Genomic DNA, 23,467 nt, shown 5'->3' on the forward strand with positions numbered 1-23,467 from the left:
TCTACACACCTGTAGAAGGTTCTCGCAACTATGATTTTGCTATAAAAGAGCAGGCGCCAGCGAACTAGACAGAGTCTTCAGAGTTTTCAGTTATTCAGTCAGTGAGAAAGCCAGAGCAAGCAAGCCAGCCGGAGTTCGACTCGAGTGTGCGTCCGCATCTGCGTCAGCATCCGAAGGCCTGAGTTCGAGTGCAGTGGACCGCAGTTGGAGGGACCTGAGTTCGAGTGCAGTGGACCGCAGTTGGAGGGACCCGAGTTCGAGTACAGTGAACTGTCTCTGAAGGTCTGTGGTTCGAGATACCGTGAACTCGAGTGACTGAGATAGAAGAACTGTGAACTGAGAACTGGTAGTTCTGATTTGTAAATAGTGCTTTGTAAATATTAGTTAAGATTAACAGTTCATTGTTGTGCGTAATAGTCCAAGTCAATTGTCATTGTCGTCGGTGGAGTGCTATAACGAATACTGTGTGAGTGAAGATCCAATTGTTGACGAGAGCGTTTAAGGTGAATTGTAGAAAGGAATTATTGTTGTGACGAATAAATTACATTGTTGTTACCAATAAAATTTACACTGGTGTCAGAAGTGGGACATTATCGACAATGGAGAACCTACAGCTGATCCTGCAAGCCATCGCGGAACTGAAAAAGGACATAAGTGAAGTGAAAGGCGACATAAGTGAAGTGAAAGGCGACATAAGTGAAGTGAAAACAGAGATGAAAAGTGACATAAGCGGAGTGAAAGGCGACATAAGCGGAGTGAAAGATGACGTCACTACACAAATCGAAAGTGTTTCGGCCCACGTAGATGGAATTGTCGCCATTGTGAAAGACGAACTTAAGGCCGATCTGGATAAATTAAACCAGAATTTTACAACTATAAACGAGACAGTAGCCGAGTTGAGACAGGAGGTAGACCATTTCGACGGAAAAATCCGCGATCTCGAGCGTCGTCAAGAGCAGACGAGTGAGGTGATGGACCGACATGCTGAAGAAAACAAGCACATTCTCGCGTTGGTGGATCGCCAGGCTAGAGAACATAAACAGATAGTTGCCGAGGAAGTTCGACGTGCCATGCAAGAAGCGGCCACAGAGTTGAGGACTCCATATAGTGGCCCTGCGGAATCATCGCCTTCAGCGAGACATAACAACGTCAAGACGCCGAAGTTCGACGGAACGACGTCTTGGGCAATATTCCGTCGCCAGTTCGAGGCCACCGCGGCACATAATGGGTGGACGCCAGCGGAGAAGACTACCCAGCTGTTGACCGCGCTTCAGGGACAGGCTTCAGAGATTCTTCACAGCGTTCCAGAAGATGGGACAGCCGCTGAGATAATGGCGGCATTGGAGGGACGTTATGGTGACCATCAACTTGCTGCAGCATTCAGGACCCAACTGAAAACGAGGGTCCAACAGTCAGGCGAGTCCCTGCAAGAATTCGCGATGGCGGTGGAACAACTGGCCCATAAGGCGCTCAGGGGCCTACCTAATGACTTCATCGCTGGAGAGGCGGCCTACACCTTCAGCAGCGGAGTTCGAGACCCGGAAATAAGGCAACAGCTACTCCTGGCAGAGCATCGCACCATCAATGCAGCTCTGGCGGCGGCCCTCAGGATGGAGGCAGCCAAGTTGACGGCGAACGTCTCGGCATCGCACCGGATTAGGAGCGTCGCGGCGGCCGACGTCGAGGAACGTCAACCGAAATCACCCGAGCGACGAAGACGAGGAGTGCCCACCTGCTGGTCCTGCGGCGAGCCTGGACACCTGAGGAGGGACTGTGACCGATCTGGTCACAAACAGGAAAACTAAAAGGGGCCGATGCGATGAGGGGCACGTCGGCGCCGTCATCACCATCCCCTCGGCTGATCTTGAAGACGGTTAACAGAAGATGCGACGATGGGCTGATTGCTGACGGATGGATAAGAGGCCGCCCATGCAGAGTACTGGTAGACACCGGGGCGTCGCTCACTATCGCCAGACCGGAAGTCGTGCGTGGACTACCTGGGAGGACGCCGCTGCGCCGGTATGAGCTACGTACTGCCTCAGGCGAGAACCTGCCCATCCAAAAAGAGGTTTTCCTGGACTTGACCTTGGGAAAGAGGAGACTGGAGATGTGGGTGTTCGTCGCCAACATCACTGAAGACGTCATCCTGGGACTCGACGCCATGCGGATCTTCGATGCAACGGTGGACGTCCGGCGCCGTATCCTCCGTTTTGGTCAGGATGAAGTGTTCCTGAGAGACGTCGAAGACCAACCCATGGCCAGCAGACTCACCTTGGAGAATCAAGTGACAATCCCAGCAGGCTGCGAGATGGTGGTGACGGCAAGACTGGACGGAAAACCTAAGAGAAACCTGCTCCTCGATTCGCAAACAACTCCGATAGATGGGGTTTATGTGGCCAGATCCTTACTCCCGAATCAGAAGGTGGTACCGGTGAGGGTCCTGAATGTCACCAATCGGGACAAGGAGGTGCCTAGTGGAACTGTACTAGGTAACGTCGAGCCGGTGGTGTCTGTGACGTCGCTGGCAGAAAACGAGGAGTGTCACCGACCACGTCCAGATTTAGACCCATCACTGAAAGAGCTGGCTCGAGAATTGCCGGCGAATTTAAGCAAAAGAGAAAGAAGACAAGTCCACGATCTACTGACAGAATTTCAGGACGTGTTCAGTCTGTCTGAAAATGACTACGGGAGAACGGAGAAAGTCCAGCACCGCATCGACACCGGAAATGCTCGCCCAATCAGACAACCTCCTCGACGCGTCCCTCTAGCTAAACAGAGGGAGATTGACAACCAACTGGAGGACATGAAAGCAAGAGGGGTCATCGAGGAATCCGACAGCCCTTGGTCATCACCTGTGGTGCTGGTGAAGAAGAAGAATGGCGACCTGCGCTTCTGCGTGGACTACAGAAGACTGAATGACGTCACCAAGAAGGACTGCTTTCCCCTTCCACGAATTGACGACACCTTGGACACCCTGGCCGGAGCAGAGTGGTTCTCGACGTTGGATCTCAAGTCAGGATACTGGCAGGTGGCGCTACATCCGGAGGATAAGGAGAAAACGGCATTCTCTACAGGCCAGGGACTATGGCAGTTCACCGTTATGCCGTTCGGCCTCTGCAACGCCCCGGCTACATTCCAGAGACTAATGGAGTCCGTAATGAGAGGCCTGACATACGACACCTGTTTGCTGTACCTTGATGACGTCATCGTGGTGGGCAAGACTTTCGGCGAACAGCTGATGAACCTGAGGAAAGTGTTCGAGAGACTGCGACAAGCCAGACTGAAGTTGAACCCGAAGAAATGTCATCTATTCCAGAAGAAGGTCAACTACTTGGGACACGTAGTAGGGACCAACGGAGTGGCCACGGACCCGGAGAAGCTACAAGCCGTCAGAGGATGGCCGAGACCGAGGGACAAGCAGGAGCTGCGCCGCTTTCTCGGCCTCTGCACTTATTACAGAAGGTTCGTAGCTGGGTACGCCAACATCGCTAAGCCTCTAACCCAGCTGACCGAGGAGAAACGACAATTCCAGTGGACAGACGAGGCGGAGTCATCCTTCCAGTCGCTGAAAGAGGCGCTCTGCACTGCTCCTGTACTGGGATATCCCATCCCTGGAAGGAAGTTCACGCTCGACACGGACGCTAGCAACGTAGGCATCGGCGGAGTACTCTCTCAGGAACAGGACGGGCAAGAGAGGGTGATTGCCTACTTCAGCCGAACACTATCCAAGGCTGAGAGAAACTACTGTGTGACGCGTAGAGAACTTCTTGCCATTGTGGAAGCCCTGAAGCACTTCCACAAATATTTGTATGGCCAGGAATTCCATCTGAGGACAGACCATTCTGCACTCACCTGGCTATTGGGCTTCAAGAATCTGGAGGGGCAGACCGCCCGTTGGGTTCAACGTCTGCAGGAGTACAACTTCACCTCTGAACACCGACAAGGGAAGAAACATTCCAACGCTGATGCCCTGTCACGACGTCCGTGCCCGGATGGCTGCAAACACTGCCTGAAAGTAGAAGAGCGGGATGGCGCCCACGCAGTCAGAGCAATTGCCGCCCAGCCGAGCCCAGGATGGGATAACGCCGCCATAAGGAGGGAGCAGCTGGAGGACCCAACCATTGGACAGCTACTGCGTGATGTGGAGTCCGGCCAGAGACCAGTATGGGCCGATATCGCCAACCGTAGCACCACTTACAAGAGCTACTGGGCCCAGTGGGAATCCTTCACTGTCAAGGACGGTATCCTGAAGAGGATTTGGGAGTCGGCCGATGGAAGGACCCGCATAGAACAACTTGTCCTGCCCAGGAGCAAGGTGAAGGAAGTGCTGGAGGAGACTCATGCTGGAGTGACTGGAGGCCACCTGGGAGCCAACAGGACGCTGGACAAGTTAAGGCAGAGGTTCTATTGGTTGCATCAGAGGACCGACACGGAACAATGGTGCCGAAGATGCGACACCTGTGCAGCCAGTCGCGGACCAAGGACCCGCAGCAGGGGAGCCATGCAGCAGTACAACGTGGGAGCTCCTTTTGAGAGGATCGCCATCGACGTTGCTGGACCGTTCCCGGTCACGGATCGCGGGAACCGCTACCTGCTAGTCGCCATGGATTACTTCACAAAATGGCCAGAGGTGTACGCGATTCCCAACCAAGAGGCTTCGACGGTGGCCGACGCGCTGCTTGACAACTTCATCTGCCGATTCGGGGTGCCCCGGGAATTGCATAGCGATCAGGGGCGCAACTTCGAATCCAACCTGATGGGAGAATTGTTCGAGCGTCTGGGGGTGCATAAAACCAGGACCACTCCCCTCCACCCACAGTCCGATGGTATGGTGGAACGCTACATCAAAACCTTGGAAGAGCATCTGCGGAAGGTGGTGTCCAACCATCAACGAGACTGGGATGCCAGAGTCCCACTGTTCCTCTTGGCCTACAGAGCTTCGGTCCACGATACAACAGGGATGACACCGGCAAACATGGTCTTCGGGAGAGAGCTGCGCCTGCCCTGTGATCTGCTGTTTGGCACGCCACCCAGCGCCGACCAGCCAGCGACTGACTATGTGGCAGAACTCACCGAGAAGTTGAATGGAATTCACCAACTGGCCAGAGAGCACCTCAAGATGGCCAGCGACAGGATGAAGGTGCGCTACGACAGATTAGCCAACTCTGCAGGATTCCAGGAGGGCGACCTGGTGTGGCTGTATCGACCTACCAGGACCAAAGGGAAATCACCAAAGCTGCAGCGTGCCTGGGATGGACCATACCGCGTGGTGACCCGGATCAACGACGTGGTGTACCGGATCCAGCGACAACCTCGAGGGAAGATGATGGTGGTGCATCTGGACCGATTAGCAGCCTACCAAGGGACTGCCCGGGACGAGCAGCCCTAAGGAGGGGGCAATGTGACAGCGACGTGAGAATCGAACTCACGACCAGCGTCCCGCAAGAAAGCAGATCGCACGGGCTCCACGGAACATTGAGTGACGTCGCGCGGTGGAGAGAAGGGAGAGAGGGTGTATTACGTCACGCGACGAGTCTGCGCGCGCAGCTGCTACGCAGTGGATGTGGAACGACCTTCCCGATTATTCCAGACGTCTGTCGATGTAGAGATATTGAGATAATTCTCTACACACCTGTAGAAGGTTCTCGCAACTATGATTTTGCTATAAAAGAGCAGGCGCCAGCGAACTAGACAGAGTCTTCAGAGTTTTCAGTTATTCAGTCAGTGAGAAAGCCAGAGCAAGCAAGCCAGCCGGAGTTCGACTCGAGTGTGCGTCCGCATCTGCGTCAGCATCCGAAGGCCTGAGTTCGAGTGCAGTGGACCGCAGTTGGAGGGACCTGAGTTCGAGTGCAGTGGACCGCAGTTGGAGGGACCCGAGTTCGAGTACAGTGAACTGTCTCTGAAGGTCTGTGGTTCGAGATACCGTGAACTCGAGTGACTGAGATAGAAGAACTGTGAACTGAGAACTGGTAGTTCTGATTTGTAAATAGTGCTTTGTAAATATTAGTTAAGATTAACAGTTCATTGTTGTGCGTAATAGTCCAAGTCAATTGTCATTGTCGTCGGTGGAGTGCTATAACGAATACTGTGTGAGTGAAGATCCAATTGTTGACGAGAGCGTTTAAGGTGAATTGTAGAAAGGAATTATTGTTGTGACGAATAAATTACATTGTTGTTACCAATAAAATTTACAATATTTATATACAACTTCTTTCTTAACTGAGTCCTATCCTTTTTGAAATCTATGAATAACTGACATACAGTGCCTTACACTTCCATTTCTTGTCCAGTATCTGTCAAATACAAAAAATCTGATTAATAGTCGACCTATTACACCTAAAACGACACTGATGATCCCTAATAATTTCATCTACATATGTAGTTAATCATTTCAAAGGAATTCATTCATTCATAGTGTTCTGCCCAAGGACAGGTCTTTCACTGCAAACCCGGCATTCTCCAGTCTTTCCTACAGTATTTTCTACCTTCCTCTTAGTCTCTGCACATGATCCATATATCTTAATGTTATCTATCATATAATATCTTCTACCCCCAACTCTTCTCCCACCATTCCTTCAAATCCATCCTTCAGTAGGCAGTTTCTTCTCGACTAGTGAACTAGCAAATTCCTTTTTCTCTTCCTGATCAGTTTCAGCATTATTTCACGCACTCTTTCCAACACACCTTCATTTCTTATTCTGTCTGGCCATTTCACACACTCCATCCTTCTCCATATCTGTATTTCAAATGCTTCTAGTAGCTTCTCTTCGTCGTAATGACCATGTTTCTGCCCCATACCATGCCACAATCCACATAAAGTACTTCACTAGTCTCTTCCTCAGTTCTTTCTTCAGAGTTCCGCAAAAGATGTCCCTTCCTCTATTAAAAGCTTCCTTTGCCATTACTATTCGTCCTCTGACTTCTAACAGCAGCTCATGTTATTACTTATAGTACTTACTTACTGGCTTTTAAGGAACCCGGAGGTTCACTGCCACCTTCACATAAGCCCGCCATAGGTCCCTATCCTGAGCAAGATTAATCCACTCTCTATCATCATATCCCACCTCCATCAAATCCATTTTAAATTATCTTCCCATCTACGTCTCGGCCTCCCCTAAGGTCCTTTTCCATCTGGCCTCCCAACTAACACTCTATATGCATTTCTAGATTCCCCCATACATGCCACATGCCCTGCCCATCACAAACGTCTGGATTTAATGTTCCTAATTATGTCAGGTGAAGAATACAATGCGTACAGTTCTGTGTTGTGCAACTTCTCCATTCTCCTGTAACTTCATCCCTCTTAGCCCAAATATTTTCCTAAGCACCTTATTCTCAAACACCCTTAACCTATGTTCGTCTCTCAAAGTGAGAGTCCAAGTTTCACAACCATAAAGAACAACTGGTAGTATATCTGTTTCATAAATTCTAACTTTCAGATTTTTTGACAGCAGACTATATGATAAAAGCTTCTCAACCGAATAATAACAGGCATTTCCCATATTTATAATGTGTTTAATTTTCTCCCGAGTATCATTTATATTTGTTGCTCCCAGGTACCGCCTTCCTCCGACGAGTTTAGCCTGGGACCCGATGTGTTCTTGCCATCGGTGCGGAGGGGGATTGCAGGTAGATTCTTTTGTTGCTACAGCCAAGCCGAGACGAGTGGAGTGCGGAAGTATTAATCGTCCAGAAATATGCATTCTTCAGTTTGTAGTAGTGTGTGACTGTGTGCACGTGTTAGGTACTCTATATACAAGTGAAATGTTTTCAGTATGATTGTACTTCCTTCCAGACTGCCGCCGTCACTGTTCCCTCCCATTCCAGTACCGCGCTAGACTAGTCGGAACCACATTCCTCTTAGCACTAAACTCCTCAGAGGATGACAGTATTTGAATTTTTCCACCTCTTCAAAGGATAAATTTCCGATTTTTATATTTCCATTTCGTACAATATTCTGGTCACGAGATTCGGGATTTACTTCCAAACCTATCTCTTTACTTGCTTCAAGTAAAATTCCCGTGTTTTCCCTAATCGTTTGTGAATTTTCTCCTATATTCACGTCATCTGCATAGACAAGAAGCTTATGTAACCAGTTCAATTCCAAACCCTCTCTGTTATCCTGGACTTTTCTAATGGCATACTCTAGAGCAAAGTTAAAAAGTAAACGTGATAGTGCATCTCCTTACTTTAGCCCACAGTGAACTGGAAACACATCTGACAGAAAATGAACTATACGGACTCTGCTGTACGTTTCACTTATAGTACATTTCAAGTATTTGAAGCTGTCCACTTGCTCTACTGAATCATTTAGAATTTGCAAGTCTACCTTCTTTACTTTTCTTCCTATGACCAAGGTCTTCGTCTTGTTGGCATTTATCTTCATTCCATACTGCTCACAGCTGTCATTTAGCTCCACTACCATATCACTTAGTATCATCTCTTCTGCTAACAACGCCATATCAGCAAATTTTATGCACGTTATTATTCTTCCTCCTACTATCACTCTTCCCATGTTCTGTAAACAGTTCTTCAGTAAATCCTCCGGAGTAGATGTTGAACAGGATGGTGATAAGGGCAACCTTGACATATTCCTCTCCTTATTTCGCTTCCTTCTGACATTTCTTCTCCTATCCTAACAGACTCATTCCATATAAAGATTGCTGAACAGATTCCTCTCTCTCCAATACACGCCAATTTTCTTTATGATCCCCATCAGTTTATTGCAATCCACTCTCTCAAACACCTTTTCTAGGTCCACAAATATTAATTACTTACTTATTTCCCTACTGGCTTTTAATGAACCCAGAGGTTCATTGCCTCCCTCACATAAGCCTGCCATTGGGCCCTATCCTGAGCAAGATTAATCCAGTCGTTATCATCATATCCCATCTTCCTCAAATCCATCTTAATATTATCTTCCCATCTATGTCTCGGCCTCCCCAAAGGTATTTTTCCATCCGGTCTCCCAACTAACACTCCATATGTGTTTCTGGATTCGCCCATACGTGCTAAATGCCCTGTCGATCTCAAACGTCTGGATTTAATCGGTCCACAAACATTATTGGACAAAATTTTGCACGACATTAACAAAAGTGATATTCCTCGAAAGTTACTACAGTTAGTCTTACCCTTCTTCTTAAAGACAGGTACAATTATGGACTCCCTCCTTTGTTCTGATACAATTTCCTTCTCCCAAATAGAAAGTGCAAGCAAATAAATTTCGCTACATAATGGGTTTACACCCTCACGTATTAATTCTGCTCTAATTTGATCAATACCTGGATACTACTTTCTCAGCTTTTCTATCACAATTTCGACTTCAGAAAGTGAGAGTTCGAGAATGAATTGCTCAGCAGTTTGTATTTGAATATCATCCTGATCATTTCAAATTGGCGTTATGTACATTTAGTAGTTGTCCAAAATAGTTTTTCCATCTGTCCAGGATGAAATGAGAGTCTGCAAGCAAGTCACCATTCTCATTCTTGATCACATTTACACTTGCCCGATATCCTTTCTTAAATTCCTTTATGCCCTTATATAAATCTCTAATATTTTTAGTCTCACTATTTGTTTCTACCTCCATTTAGTTTTTCCTTCAAGTAAGCTCTAATTTAATTCTTAAGTATATGACTCGTCTCCTATCTTTTATTAATAAAATTACCTCTATTCACGTGGACTGGATCGTTTAAGTATTTCTACTTTGCCTATTTCCTTCTTTCTACTACCACGGAGCAATCATCAACAAACCATGGTTTCTATTTCTTAGTTTCATAATAGCCAATGCTCTGATCACCTGCAATTTTGATATTATCCCTGATATTTTCCCATGTGCTATTAATATCTAACTTCTTCTGAACTTCGTCGGAACTTTCTAAAGTGGAAAACCTATGATAAAGAAAAATTACTGGTAGTCACACATGGAGCGGCTGGTGCAAGATAAATTTCTAACAATACCATTTATCCGCAGACATATACATCATACAAAAGGAATTTGGAAATACATTTACATTTCATGTACCTTTTCTTATAACTTACACTAAACGTCATTACTAGAATCTTCCAAACCTGTACAATGGACAAATTTATCCTTTAGTCACATGTACAGAAAGGGTTACATGTCCGTGCAACTTATCTAGGCACCTGGGTTCCCTAGTGCTCTCTCGTTGGCTGTAGCTATCTGCTGGCTCCTGACTGTCGTTTCAGCAGTTGTACATACAGTTAGAAAAGCATCATTCAGTATTTAATTTCAGTGCATTTCATTGGATATGGTAGGTGAAAGTATATGGTTTCACAAAATAGCAAACATAAATAAATTACATTTTTCTTCTTTTGTGTGCAATATAGTATGATCACAGCTCCAATTATTACAATATTCGTATCTGGCCATGAGCTACTGATGGTAAGCGATGCATTAAGTCTTTCAACTAGAAGCACAGGTCTGTATTTGTTGGGTTGACAAAAAGTTCACTTTCACATACAGTCATTATCAATATTCTTCTTCTTCCTCCTCCTCCTGTTCCCTTCTTCATCATCATCATCATCATCATCATCATCATCATCATAGTCATCACTGCTGATGTCATCTAGACGTATTATAAAATCCATAAATTATTAGAGAAAACACTGAAGCAAGTAAAGAGATACGTTTCCAAATAAATCTCGAAAAGACAAAGTATATGATTATGTATCGTGACTAGAACATAGTACAAAATAGAAATATAAAAATTGGAAATTTATCCGTTGAAGAGGTGGAAAAATTCAAATACAGCAAAAGTAACATATGTAAATCACACTCGTAGGAAATTAAATGCAGAATAAATAGGGGAAATGCCTGCTATTATTACATTGAAAAGCTTCTGTCATCCAGTCAGCTCTCAAAAAAGCTGAAACTCAGAATTTATAAAACAGTTAGTACAGGTTGTTCTGTATGGTTGTGAAACTTGGACTCTCACATTGAGAGAGAAACAGAGGTTAGGTGTTTGAGAATAAGGTGCTTAGGAAAATATTTGGGGCTAACAGGGGTGAAGTTACAGGAGAATAGAGAAAGTTACACAACGCAGAACTGCACGCATTTTATTCTTCACCTGACATAATTATAAACATTAAATCCAGACGTTTGAGATGGGCAGGGCATGTAGCACATTAGGGCGAATCCAGAAATGTATATAGACTGTTAGTTGGGATGCTGGAGGGAAAAAGACCTTTGGGGAAGCTGAGACATTGACGAGAGGGTAATATTAAAATGGATTTGAAGGAGGTGGGATATGATTACTGTAGAGACTGGATTAATCTTACTCAGGATAGGAACCGATGGCAGGCTTATGTGAAGGCGGCAATGAACCTCCGGGTTTCTTAAAAGTCGTAAGTAAGACATTTCTCTTTTGCCTCTTGATCGCAACAAACAACCACTGACCTTATTATCTCCCTCTCCTTACTGTGTACGCTATACTAAAATTAAATTATGGTTTGTTTAACTACGCTCGCAACTGCAGAGTTTATATCAGCGTCGCCGGTGTACCGGTATTTTGTCCCGCAGGAGTTCTTTTACATGCTAGTAAATCTACTGACATGAGCTTGTCGCATTTACACACACTTAAAGGCCATCGACCTCGGCCGGGATCGAACCGCCAACATCGAATATAGAAGGCGCGTATAACCTTGTTGCCTCTCGTATTACTTCTGGCCATTGCATAAATATGTCTTCACAGACGTGACCTGTCAGCATTCTAGAACAAGCATGTTAAATCAGGGCATTTCTAGCCTTTAAACGAGGAATAACAGATGTATAATTTCGTTCAAGCTTATCCTCATGCAATTCTTTAAGTGGAAGGTCTCTAGACTCCTTTTCAGAGGGTACAATATGCGACGCTCGACATCCTTGCTATAGAGCGAACCACAATATTTACAGAGATCATTGTTGACAGGAATCAAATGGTTACCTGAGTGGTAGCCAAACAAATCTAGGAACGGTCATCCATTCAAATGGGAGCAGAAAGTCGAAGGAGAAATAGTTTATGGCTGAGTGCCATAACACGTTTCTGTAAATCCTTAATCTAATTCAAAAAAGCACAAACTTGCAGAAGGGTGCAATTGAGGACCGTTTTTGCAAAACTTGCTAACTGCAAAATTTGCAAAATTGAGATTTTGATGGCTTCGTTAATACAAGGCAGGCCTCTACATGACATTCTAAGCGTCTTAGTAAAATTGGGTTATTTCTCTTCATTGTAGTGTGTCAAAGTGTGATCGTTTTTTCAAAACTTGCTTTCTGCTATAAGTGAGACATACAGCAAAACTTGCTTGCTATAGTGTTTTGTCTCTCTTGTAAAATTTAGTTTTTTCAGTTAGCAAGTTTTGCAAAAACGGTCCTCCATTAATGATGCTACAGGAGTTTCAGGAGGTGACATAGCTATTTCGTGGAGTGCATTAAAATGCAATACAATCCATGGATATTGTGTGCCGAGTTAGTTCCAGGAAGAAAGGAAAATGTGGTCGCAAACACCATATTCAGTTGAACTGAACGAAATCCAAAATATCCCTTTTCATAAATGTGACACAATTCCATCGACATATACTGTTCAGAGTCAACAACTTTATTTCGTTATATCAAAGATGGTAAGACAATGAAGCCAACCATACATAATGGATGAAAAACACACACATCTACAGTACTTTCTTCATTGCATAACCTAATGGGAAATTCAAAACTACGTAAGATTACGTGCATATTGACAAGCAGTGATATTGTTTGACAAAGGTAAACAGACGTAGTACCTCATGTTGGGCAAATAACCCCAGAACATCGGGCTCGAGTACAATATGTTCACTGCAGCAGTTGAAAGACCTAGGTAGAATGCACATAAAAGTGCATAATACTCGAACTGGCATTTGGCTGTTCATTATGATGGAGGCAAAAAGAAAACAACTGCTTTCATGGCACTCCCGGCATAAATGCCATGTCTTATGATGGACAATGCTGATTAACATTGCCATTCCAAGAATTCAGTGCAACAGTTCTTCAATAGGTTATTATTTTGCGTCAATTCAATTAGTGATAATGGAATGTTATTTGTCTAGATGAGACCGAGAATTTGTCACGCAATTGCCAGACATTAGCCTCAGTTGGGGAAAATCCCGCCTGTCTGATAACAACACGATAATAATGAGCCCGAGCAGGAACTGAACCCACATCCAAGCACACCCCCAAATTAGCTCGCAGGTATACGAACTACTGTCTGAGATATACCTGTGGCTACAACAGTTTCTAATTAAGTTACAAAAATAAAATATATTAATTAATTTAATTCAAATAAACATGTCAAATACCACTGTTCTGCTGATCTGATAATGACTATACAACTCTAATTCTCTCAGCAACCCAAAAGATGGATGCAGTACTGTCTACAAAACACTAGACATCTAACAGACACGATTGTTCTGTATCTTGTGGTTTTCAATGCTATCTAATCTTTACATCAGCAAAACAATCCATGAGCAGCAAATCAGGAAACGACTCTTATTATCCAGAATGAACAATTCAGGAACTGATTGTCATACCCAGGCACTTAACGAACTAAAGAGAAAATCTAGAAAATGTTATCACCTTGCAGCAGTACTTGGAATGCTGCAGGAGTATAATGCACACATCACACAGGAAAAGGCAAGATATGGATCTCTTCAATAAAAGCCTAAGGGTATACAGTACAGTAATTATACCCTTTTTCATGTGACTTAGTTCATAGAAGTCGCGGCTTTTAGCTCCTGAGAACAATGTGCTTAAGTAATGTTGCCTAGTTGTAATATTAAAACTCATCCCTATTAGTTAAGATACATTAAGTTTTACATATGCTCAGACAAATTATTGTAGCCACAAAAAAAAATTAGATGTATGAACAAAGTCGAGTGAAAAGCAATATAGAACTAGCCTAGTGAGATCTTGACATTCACATAATGTAGTACAATATATGTTTTGGCACACAATAACAAGTTATATACCGTATCTTGAAAGTAAGGACTGTAGATTATACACTAGATAATTTCTAAGGGGAGTCTGTACTGCCTATCCCAGCAATGTAAATTTCATCTAATTTAGGTACACTTTTCTCAGGACTTGCTAAGATACACATTTGAAATTTTTTAGGGGTTATTCTTCAAGTATTATTGTATGTAACAGGCTAAAATTGGGGTCTTATCTTTTATTAAAACACATATTCAATTTTTTTCACCAAATTCAGAGTACAGAGTTCCCTTAAAATACAAACCTCAGGTGGTCAGGAGCAGGGGAAAAAATATTTCTTCCAGTGCATAAGACACCTATTTGCATGCACAACTTTCTCCCCCACTCTCAAACATTCAAGAATATATGTAGAAATTATGACATTGCAGATACCTGAACTTCTGAATTCACTTGTTCAATGAAAAATTGTAATAAAAAAAATAACATGCTTTATAAAGCACTTTCTATATCCTTATTACAAATATTGTCGTACAGAAAACTTCGAATACTGTAGTTTTAAAAACTGCAAGCACTCATGACAGTCGTGACTTTGGTAAAACACGTGAATTGCAAATAAAGGCACCAAGAACTCAACAGATGTTTAAGGAGTAAGATGGCAATTAAAAGTATATCAACCAAATGTGTCAAAGAAACCACACCAAAATTCAGTTTAAAGTCATATGAACATCAGTCATATGTTCTACTACATGTTATAAAGTAGGCAGAAAATCACTCATATGACAACACCAGTGCTATGAATACATGCTGTGCATGTAGCATGCAAAACCGTCACCATGTTTTAGATAACCTCACCTTATTCATTGTACACAGCCTGTTCTCCCTGTCCTTTGCTGTGGACTGCAATATCAGAAACATTCACTTTCAGTATCACTCATTCTCAACAGTCAGCCTCCGAATATAATTACTAGGGATCGGAAGTTAAGGCACTAAAAAATGGTGTTATAGGCTCCTAAAAAGGCACTAAAAATGGTATTTTAGGCTCCAAAAAGGCACTAAAAATTGTATTCCAGGCACCTAAAAGGCACTAAAAACAAAAATTTAGCGAAAATTAACCAGTGAAAATTTATTCCACACACAATAATTAATTTGGACTATTTCCTTACACGATGTTTTAATTAAATGCCATTAGTTTTTTTGTTCATTATGTATACAGAGCAAATTAACGTAACACTGCATGACCACTTAAAAAAATTAGATAAGTGGTATTTGTTTAATTTAGTATGCACTTATTCATTTCCATGTTCATAATTTGAATGACAGTACACAACAAGCAACTTTTCACGATTAAAACCCTCGCTCTTGTAACGTCTATTGGACAAAATCTGTTTATATGCCGAAAAGGGTCTCTCAGCATGCACTGAAGTGACGGAAATGTGCTTATACAGTACCATCCTGGCTACAATAAACCCCTCAGGAAGCTCACCACCGGTCCCACTTAGAACTTTACACACAGAAATAACGGTTTCATATCCAGGATTTCTTGAAATAATACTTCTTACCTTCTCATATATTTCAGCAGTATACTTGCCAGGAGCTATACATAATATGTTTTTTGCATTCAGAAACAGGGACATGGATTCACAAAATGACAGACTGCTGGATTCCAGCTGTTGAATGGTATCTGCTACAAAAGTGAAATGTGCATCGATATATGCTAAGTCTTCTTTAAGTTCCTTTTCTTGAAACACACACAGAGCTTCTTTGATTGACAAAGAATCGTTCTCTGAAAAATCCTTAACAATAATTGCTATTTGTTCAAAGTTATTCACATAGTATTTTACTGCTCTCAACCCATGTCTCCCACCTCCTAACAACAGGCTCAGGGGGTATGGGAGTGTCAGGTAACTTCTCTCTAAATAAAAAGATAATCCTAGACTGTGTGCTTCAAGCAGATACGTCGTCTATGTTATGCAAGAGAAGAGTAGATAATAAAGTAAACCGTTATCTGAACTCAAGATGGTGACTGGTCGGTATGAACAATGGGACTAATCCCCATTTCAGTTTGGTTGATAGGCCTTCCCCTCTACTCACACTCTTTACCATCCGTGAAGGGGAAGATGCTATTGTCCATCTCACTAATGTTCGACTAATTGACTTTGAATATAGTGAAAATTCTTACTATTGAAAATATTTACCAGTAATCTATATTTCCAGAGTCTATACTAAGTGTTTATATTGCATTTCATTGTTGTTTATATCAACTGGCACATTAAAAAGCTACTAAGAGCAGAAGATAAATGTTTTTTTCACCGCTAGTTGCTACTCTATAGCATACACAATGGCACAGTCTACACTGTCACTCCCCCCCCCCCCGACCTAATAACACAAACATTCATTAATTTAATTATTAGTTGAAAATATTGTAAGAATGACATTAAAATATACTCAAACATGTAATTGTTAAACATCTGTGTCACTGTATTTTACATTCATTTATGTACTTCATTTAATATTTTATTTTCTTGTGTGTAGAACTTGGGCGGGAGGTGCAGGTATAGGAGGTAACAGCTTCCTGTGGGCAAGTAGAAGGGGAAAGAAATGCCTTCGCTTCCTCTCAACTTGTATGAAATGCCGTTTAGTTAGATAGAGTGTCTTAAGAACTCCATCACAATAAAGTGTCCGAAATCTTTGTATACTATAAGATGTATCAGTTTTTTTTTGTTTCAAGCAAAAAAATTAACGAGCGTCGTTAACTATATATCCCTATACAGAAAAGGGAAAAAAGAACAAATAAAAACAAAAAAAGGCACAAACTGTAAAAAAAAATAAAAGGCAAATATAGGCAATATAAAACTTCACAACATTTGAATGTTTGTGATTCGTGTACATAAATTAACAGCCTTAAAATACGTACATTCAAATAAAATAGGCATTTTCCTAAACTTCCGATTCCTAATAATTACATAATACATGTAATACGTAACAACTAAAAACAGACTTGTGCATATGGAAGATATAAACATTTTAGAGTTCTAACATCGTACATAGTAATCAAACGACTGATTCTAATGTCTTACACTGTAAATTCTTTTTTTATGGGTTAATCTATACTACTGACACCAATGGAAATAGGAAGTTCTTATATTCCTGTTAAATGCTATGTACAAAATCCTTACAATAATGCTAACTACGGCAGTCAGAGAGAGAACTTTTGCCTCATATGCTGATTACAAACAACCCCAAAACACTGCAACAAATTTATGTATAAATAAAACACTACCACAAAAGAAGTATAATTGGACTTCAATGTGGAAATTTATCAAAATATACCTTTCAAAATACGTCGAATCACGAGATGTAAATTAGACAAATTTGTACATGTTATGTCTAATTCCATCTGGTCAGTTACATTACCTCCAACTCAACCTAAAAATCTATGCTTGATATCCAGCTGATATCTCAAATTCAAAGCTTCGATGAACATGAACATATGCCTCCTTTGAAACTGCAGACATTAACATTTATATCATATTCGTAAACTCTATTACTCTAAAGTTGTAAAATAAAGTAATCATGTAAATTTAATTAATGAAATAACAGACATTAACAACAATACACAATAAAATTAGGGCCCTCGAAGTTCGTGTCCTAAAGTCTATTAACATGCATGCAAATATGCCCTTTAAAGGTTCAAAATATGCCAATAAATATGCACTAACAAATGAACACAAATTACGTTTCTGCAACAATACGAATTCCAATGAGTATCGACTTAACATTATTCCTTAGCTGTTGAAACAGGGGTGGTTCTGCTGTCTAAAAACCAGAAAAAAACACACTACACACATTCCCCTACTCTTTGCATTTATGAGAACAAAAACTTTGGATATTGCAAATATCCTATATTAGTCTTTAAATATAGAAAATATTATACATTCACAAAAATGACGAAAATATCCACTAGTAAGCAACATGAAACTATGCTAAATAAATCCAAAAATTGATAAAATTTCTATATGAGGCACTCAGAAGCAAATATAAGTAACATTTTTTTAAAACGTGAAATAAGTATATATTGTAAATCTTTAACGTCACTTCTGTTCAGAGAAAAAGTAATATAAGTGCAGTTCCAGTCAGTGCTGCTCCATGTTGGCCTTGCACTTGTATTACAATGCATACAGAGTTTTGGCTGAGAGGCAAACTAATACAAGTGCGTTGTTTACATATTGTTGTAGCATTTCTTCTGTGTATGACTAATTCATTTGCCATAATGGAGAGAGGTAATAGATTACATATTCGAAACATCTTCGTGGAAGGCCTGCACACATTGAGCTGAACCAACTATACAGTGCTCCAATAAGGATAACTTTTGCTAAGTGGAGCAACTTGCAATAGCTAAAGAATTTCATCCCACTCATACACCACTCTTTCTTTGATGACCTGAATCATTAGGATGGGCCTATAATAAGGACTGTAGGACGTGGAGGAGTGCGTGGAAGAGGAAGCTGAAGGAATATTCGCGGTACGAACACTACAGATGCACTTCATGACAGAAACATAGATGTTGCAGCAGAGAGAGATGTGACTTCATTAGATGAGACTAGTGACGTAATGAACAGTGACTAAGGCTGAATTTGATTTAAAATTTGAAATTTTCTTAGCCCTCTTCTTTCAGAGTACTAAAAACCACATCAACTGTTGCCCTATAATTTGAATATAATATTCAACCAATCAGACACTATGTATTAAAAAAGGATCTAAAAGTACATTTAAAATTGCAAGCCTCATCCAGATCTCAGATGTTCTTCAAACTGTCAGATAATATCCTGTGTAATTTCTACAAAATAAACAAAGAAGAAATACCAGTCTATATCACAGACACACTCATTGCTAAAACTCCAGTTGTAAATGAAATTCCTCCATGAAAATGGATAATTCCAGAACATAGCCTACAAATTCCACGAAATCATTTCAAAAATGATCCTCCATACATTCTTAAGTTAGATTCCACAGAACAACTCTGCAGCACATATAAGGATTACCTTCAAATTTATACAGATGAATCTCCCTGATGATGGAACATCAGGAGCAGGGTATTATATTCCAAAATATCAAGAAAATTATTTCATACCATGTTCAGCCTCCTCCAGTCTTGACACTGAATTGCTAGCTATTGATGCTGCTCTTTAATGTGTTACTCAAATTTCTGAAAGATCTATTTGAAAACTAACCGACTCCAAGAGGCCTATATTTAATATAATCAAATATGTACCACACCTATACGCACATAGAATTATTCCAATTCAGAAACAACTAAGTGAACTAAAAAACTCCAAAAGAAAATAAAATTTCAACGGATACCTAGTCATTGTGGTCTACCTGCAAACGACAAAGTCAATAACATTGCGAAACAGGCAACATATTTGAAACCAAGACCCTTTCAAGTGATATCTCTATCCAATGCCTTTACTTCAGTAAAGTTTCATTTCATAAACTTATGGATCAACAATTGGCTCTCTTCTGACAAAGGAAAAATTTTACAGGAAGTAGTAGTAAATAAGTGGAATTCAAACAGTGAAGATCCTAAAATTCACTTGTGAAATATATTTTAAAGAATGTGGAAAACACACAAGCAGGACCAAATGATTCAGACGATTTTTTTATACATTCCTCCTTCCCAAGAAGAAAATTTACTTTGTGCAGTATAATTGGAGAACTTGTACTTCCAGGAAAGGGATAATTCTATACTGTTTCTGGAGTTAACCTATAATGCAAAAAATGTTTTCTATCTCTGTCAATGTCGCCAAATATCTATGTACGTTCCTTTCATTTTTTAACACTTGCCTTCCTGTTGATCACATGTGTTTGGTCGAGCTCCACGATATGTCCTTCACCAATACTTTTTACTTCAAATTTGTAACAGCAATATAGCACACTTCTCTGAAAAATTTATAAATAGGGCTAGAAAGTTCGTAACTAAACATAGTTTGCAACCACGCATATAGATCACACAGCTCTATTACATTAGCTGTCTTCTGTGTATATTAAACTCTGTTCACATAAACAACTCAACAGTACATCGCAAGAGTGGGTGAATGACTTTTGTAACTACACTGCAGCAAAATGCATAATAGAAAAGCAGTTTCATTACGTGCTAGCATTGACAGTGGAGTTGTGCAGTTTAGCAAATGCTTTCTAATATGGCAGAATTTAAATCTTCCAATCACATGAAGTTTAATGCAATACTTAAAGGTTTACTGATAATTTTATATAATCAATCTTCTTAATATATCCAGCTGTTTGCTGACAACATAAAGTCCACTGTAGTCTATTCAGTTGTTTTTCACAAGAAATGAGGGGTATTTTGTTCAGTGCTCATTATAGATGCCTGTTTCTAGTAGCCAGAGTTGAGGTGTAGTCAATATATACTGCAGGGCTGTCTTCTGCAACTGGTACAGATGATTTTAATTTACTTCTTTTGTGGTTTATGGATGGACAGTATAGAAAAATGTGTTCCAGAGCTTCATCATGATTATTGCAACACAGACAAGTAGGATTAGCAGAAATGTGAAATCGGTGTAGGTACAATTGTGTGACGTGATCTGTTCTGGCTCTTGTTAAAAATGTTTGAACATGTCTGGGCAAGTTTTTGTATATTTCCAGGTCATTTGGTTTCTTTTGTACAGACTGTAAAATGTTTCCTTTGTCAGAAGAGAGCCAATTGCTGATCCATAGGTTTGTAAAATGAGACTTTACTGAAGCAAAAGCACTGGATAGAGATATCACTTGAGGTCTTGGTTGCAAATATGTTGCCTGTTTTGTAATATTATCGACTTTCTCGTTTCCAGGTATACCACAATGACTAGTTATCCATTGAAATGTTATTTTTTACTTTTGGAGTTCTTTTAGTTTACTTAGTTGTTTCTGAATTGGAATAATTCTATGTGCATACAGTTTTGGTCCATATTTAATTATATTAAATATAGCCTCCTTGGAGTCGGTAAGTATGCAAATAGATTTTTCAGAAATTTGAGTAATACACTGAAGAACAGCATCAATAGCTAGCAATTCAGTGTCAAGACTGGAGGAGGATGAACATGGTATGAAATAACTTTGATATTTTGGAATATAATACCCTGTTCCTGAGTCCCATTATTAGAATTTAGAGATCCAACTGTATAAATTTGGAAGTGATCCTTATATGTGCTGCAGAGTAGTTCCATGGCATCTAACTTGAGAATGTATAGAGGATCATTTTTGGAATGATTTCTTGGAATTTGTATGCTATGTTTTGGAATCACCCATTTCCATGGAGGAATTTCGTTCACAACTGCAGTTTTAGAAATGAATGTGTCTATGATATAGATTGGTATTTCTTTTTTTATTTTATAGAAATTATACAGGGTATCATCTGACAGTTTGAAGAACTTCTGAGATCTGGATGAGGCTTGCAATTTTAAATGTATTTTTATATCCTCTTGTAATATATAGTGTCTGATTGGTTGAATATTACCTTTCAATTTCTAGGGCAACAGTTGATGTGGTTTTTGGTAGTTGTACGCATAATCTTAAGGCTGAGCTTTGAAGAACATAAATTTTTTGTACATGAGTTGCTGATGCTATAATCTTATATAAAGAAACAGAGAAAAAATTTTACTGGGAAATTATGCAATGTGGAAATATATTCTACAAAACTAATATTAATTCAGGGACACTGCTACGAAATTGCTACATATACAAGTTGTAACTAAAATGTGTCAACATTTTAGGGGCATATTCTTCTCATACAGATGAAAAAATGTTACATGAACTTTGATCTGAAAACGGTTTATTTTATTTTTACAGTCATTTTTCTATAATTCTGCTTATATTGTATTATGCCGTACATTATGGAAAAAAAACTGCATACCGCATGGAAATAATGTTTGGACCAGACATTGTTGCTGACATTTTGGTGGGATCTCATGTTCTTTCACCCAGACTCAACAAAGATACGAAGTGTTCTTACAGTACAACTTCCTTGTTCTTTTACACCGTGAAATGTTAGCAATATGGCGAAACATGTATTTCACGCATGATGGAATTTCTGCTCATTTTAGTCTCAATGTTCATAGATTTTAAAATCAAAGGTTCCATAACAGAAGGATAGGTAGAGAGGGAACAATTTCTTGACCTCTGCATTCTCTGGACCTAAACCCACTAGATCTTTATTCGTGGGGTCATTTAAACGAGCTTATGTATGAAACCCCAGTGCAAGATGAAGGGAGTCTACAAGCCCTTATTTTGAAAGGTGAGACAATACAACATTCCCTAAGGATACATTAGTGCAACTGAGATTCAATGTGACAAGAGAGTTAATGCATATATCCATGCTAACAGGAGCCTTTTTGAGCACTTCTTGTATGCTAATTTTATTTCATAATGTACCAGATCATACAATGCAAACAGAATTGTAGAAAAAGTGCTGTAACAAGGAAACAAAGCGTTTCTGGGCTAATGTTCATAAAATATTTTTCCATCATCTACAACATAGAAAAAATTACAGTTACCGGTCTCTTCTTCGGAGTGAGAGGCACCATTCCGAAAGCCTTTGCAAAGTGGAGGGGAAAAATACGAGAGATCTTCAAGATGCCATTGTCACCACCATAATAAAATTTTCTGTAGAGATATTTCGTCAGCATCTTTATGGTGCACATTCAATTTAAATTATATTTGGTTCTATTTATTTTTCTTATGTCTTAATCAATTTTATCTGAAACCTGTTTATATAATTTTTCATTTTAAATTTTATTGTGAGCTATTCTGTGTCGCAGGGCAAACCCAAAATATTGGGTCAGACCAATAAATTAAACAATTAAATGGAAATATGCCCCTAAAGTTTTGACATACATTTAGTTACACTCTGTGTGATATATATAAAATGGAATACATTTCTTTGTTTGAAAAATACAATAAAGAGAAACATTCTACTTCAAAATCTGACCCAAGTAGACATAATTGTATTCTTTCTCGGCCTATAATGTTTGTTTGTTTCAATATCCCTTCCAACAATTGCCTTCAGCAATCACTCTGTTGCATTTCACAAATACATAAATATAAAAAGGACTGACACCGCAAAACGTGGAAGAATTACTGTTCAAACATCCGCATTAGTTCCAATAGTCATTAAAGCAAAAATAATGTGTTCTTGAAAAAATTATAGGTTTACTGTCATGTACCATATACGAAATGCACTGTAACATTCACAAAGCTGTGTTTCTTCACTTGACTACAGATACATAGATCAGAAATTTTTTTCATTAGAGAATTACCAGGACAAAGTATACTCTGGAACAATTTGTGATTTTTTTTTATAAAAGAAAATTAATGTTAGACATGTAAGTCTTATGACAAATAAATAACAATGAGCATGAGAAAGATTTATACAAATATACAAATACAAAAACCGATAAATTTAAAGCTGTAAGTTATGACAATGATTGGACAAAGTAGTAAAGAAAATTTTCCCTA

General features: G+C 40.3%; 1 protein-coding gene across 9 annotated transcripts in view; it reads right to left on the bottom strand.

The window, feature by feature from the left end:
* fs(1)h (female sterile (1) homeotic) overlaps positions 1-23,467 on the bottom strand; it is a 638,308-nt gene that overhangs the window by 454,774 nt on the left and 160,067 nt on the right. For 7 of the 9 annotated variants that reach the window (XM_069820799.1, XM_069820798.1, XM_069820804.1 and 4 more), the window contains one exon: positions 14,810-14,854. The exons of the other annotated variants lie outside the window; for them this stretch is intronic. In XM_069820799.1, coding sequence (XP_069676900.1) covers positions 14,810-14,854 — 45 coding nt within the window. The remainder of the gene's footprint in view (positions 1-14,809; positions 14,855-23,467) is intronic. 9 annotated transcript variants of the gene reach the window in all.

The sequence above is a fragment of the Periplaneta americana genome, chromosome 3 (assembly GCF_040183065.1).
Source record: "Periplaneta americana isolate PAMFEO1 chromosome 3, P.americana_PAMFEO1_priV1, whole genome shotgun sequence".
Classification (NCBI taxonomy): domain Eukaryota; kingdom Metazoa; phylum Arthropoda; class Insecta; order Blattodea; family Blattidae; genus Periplaneta; species Periplaneta americana.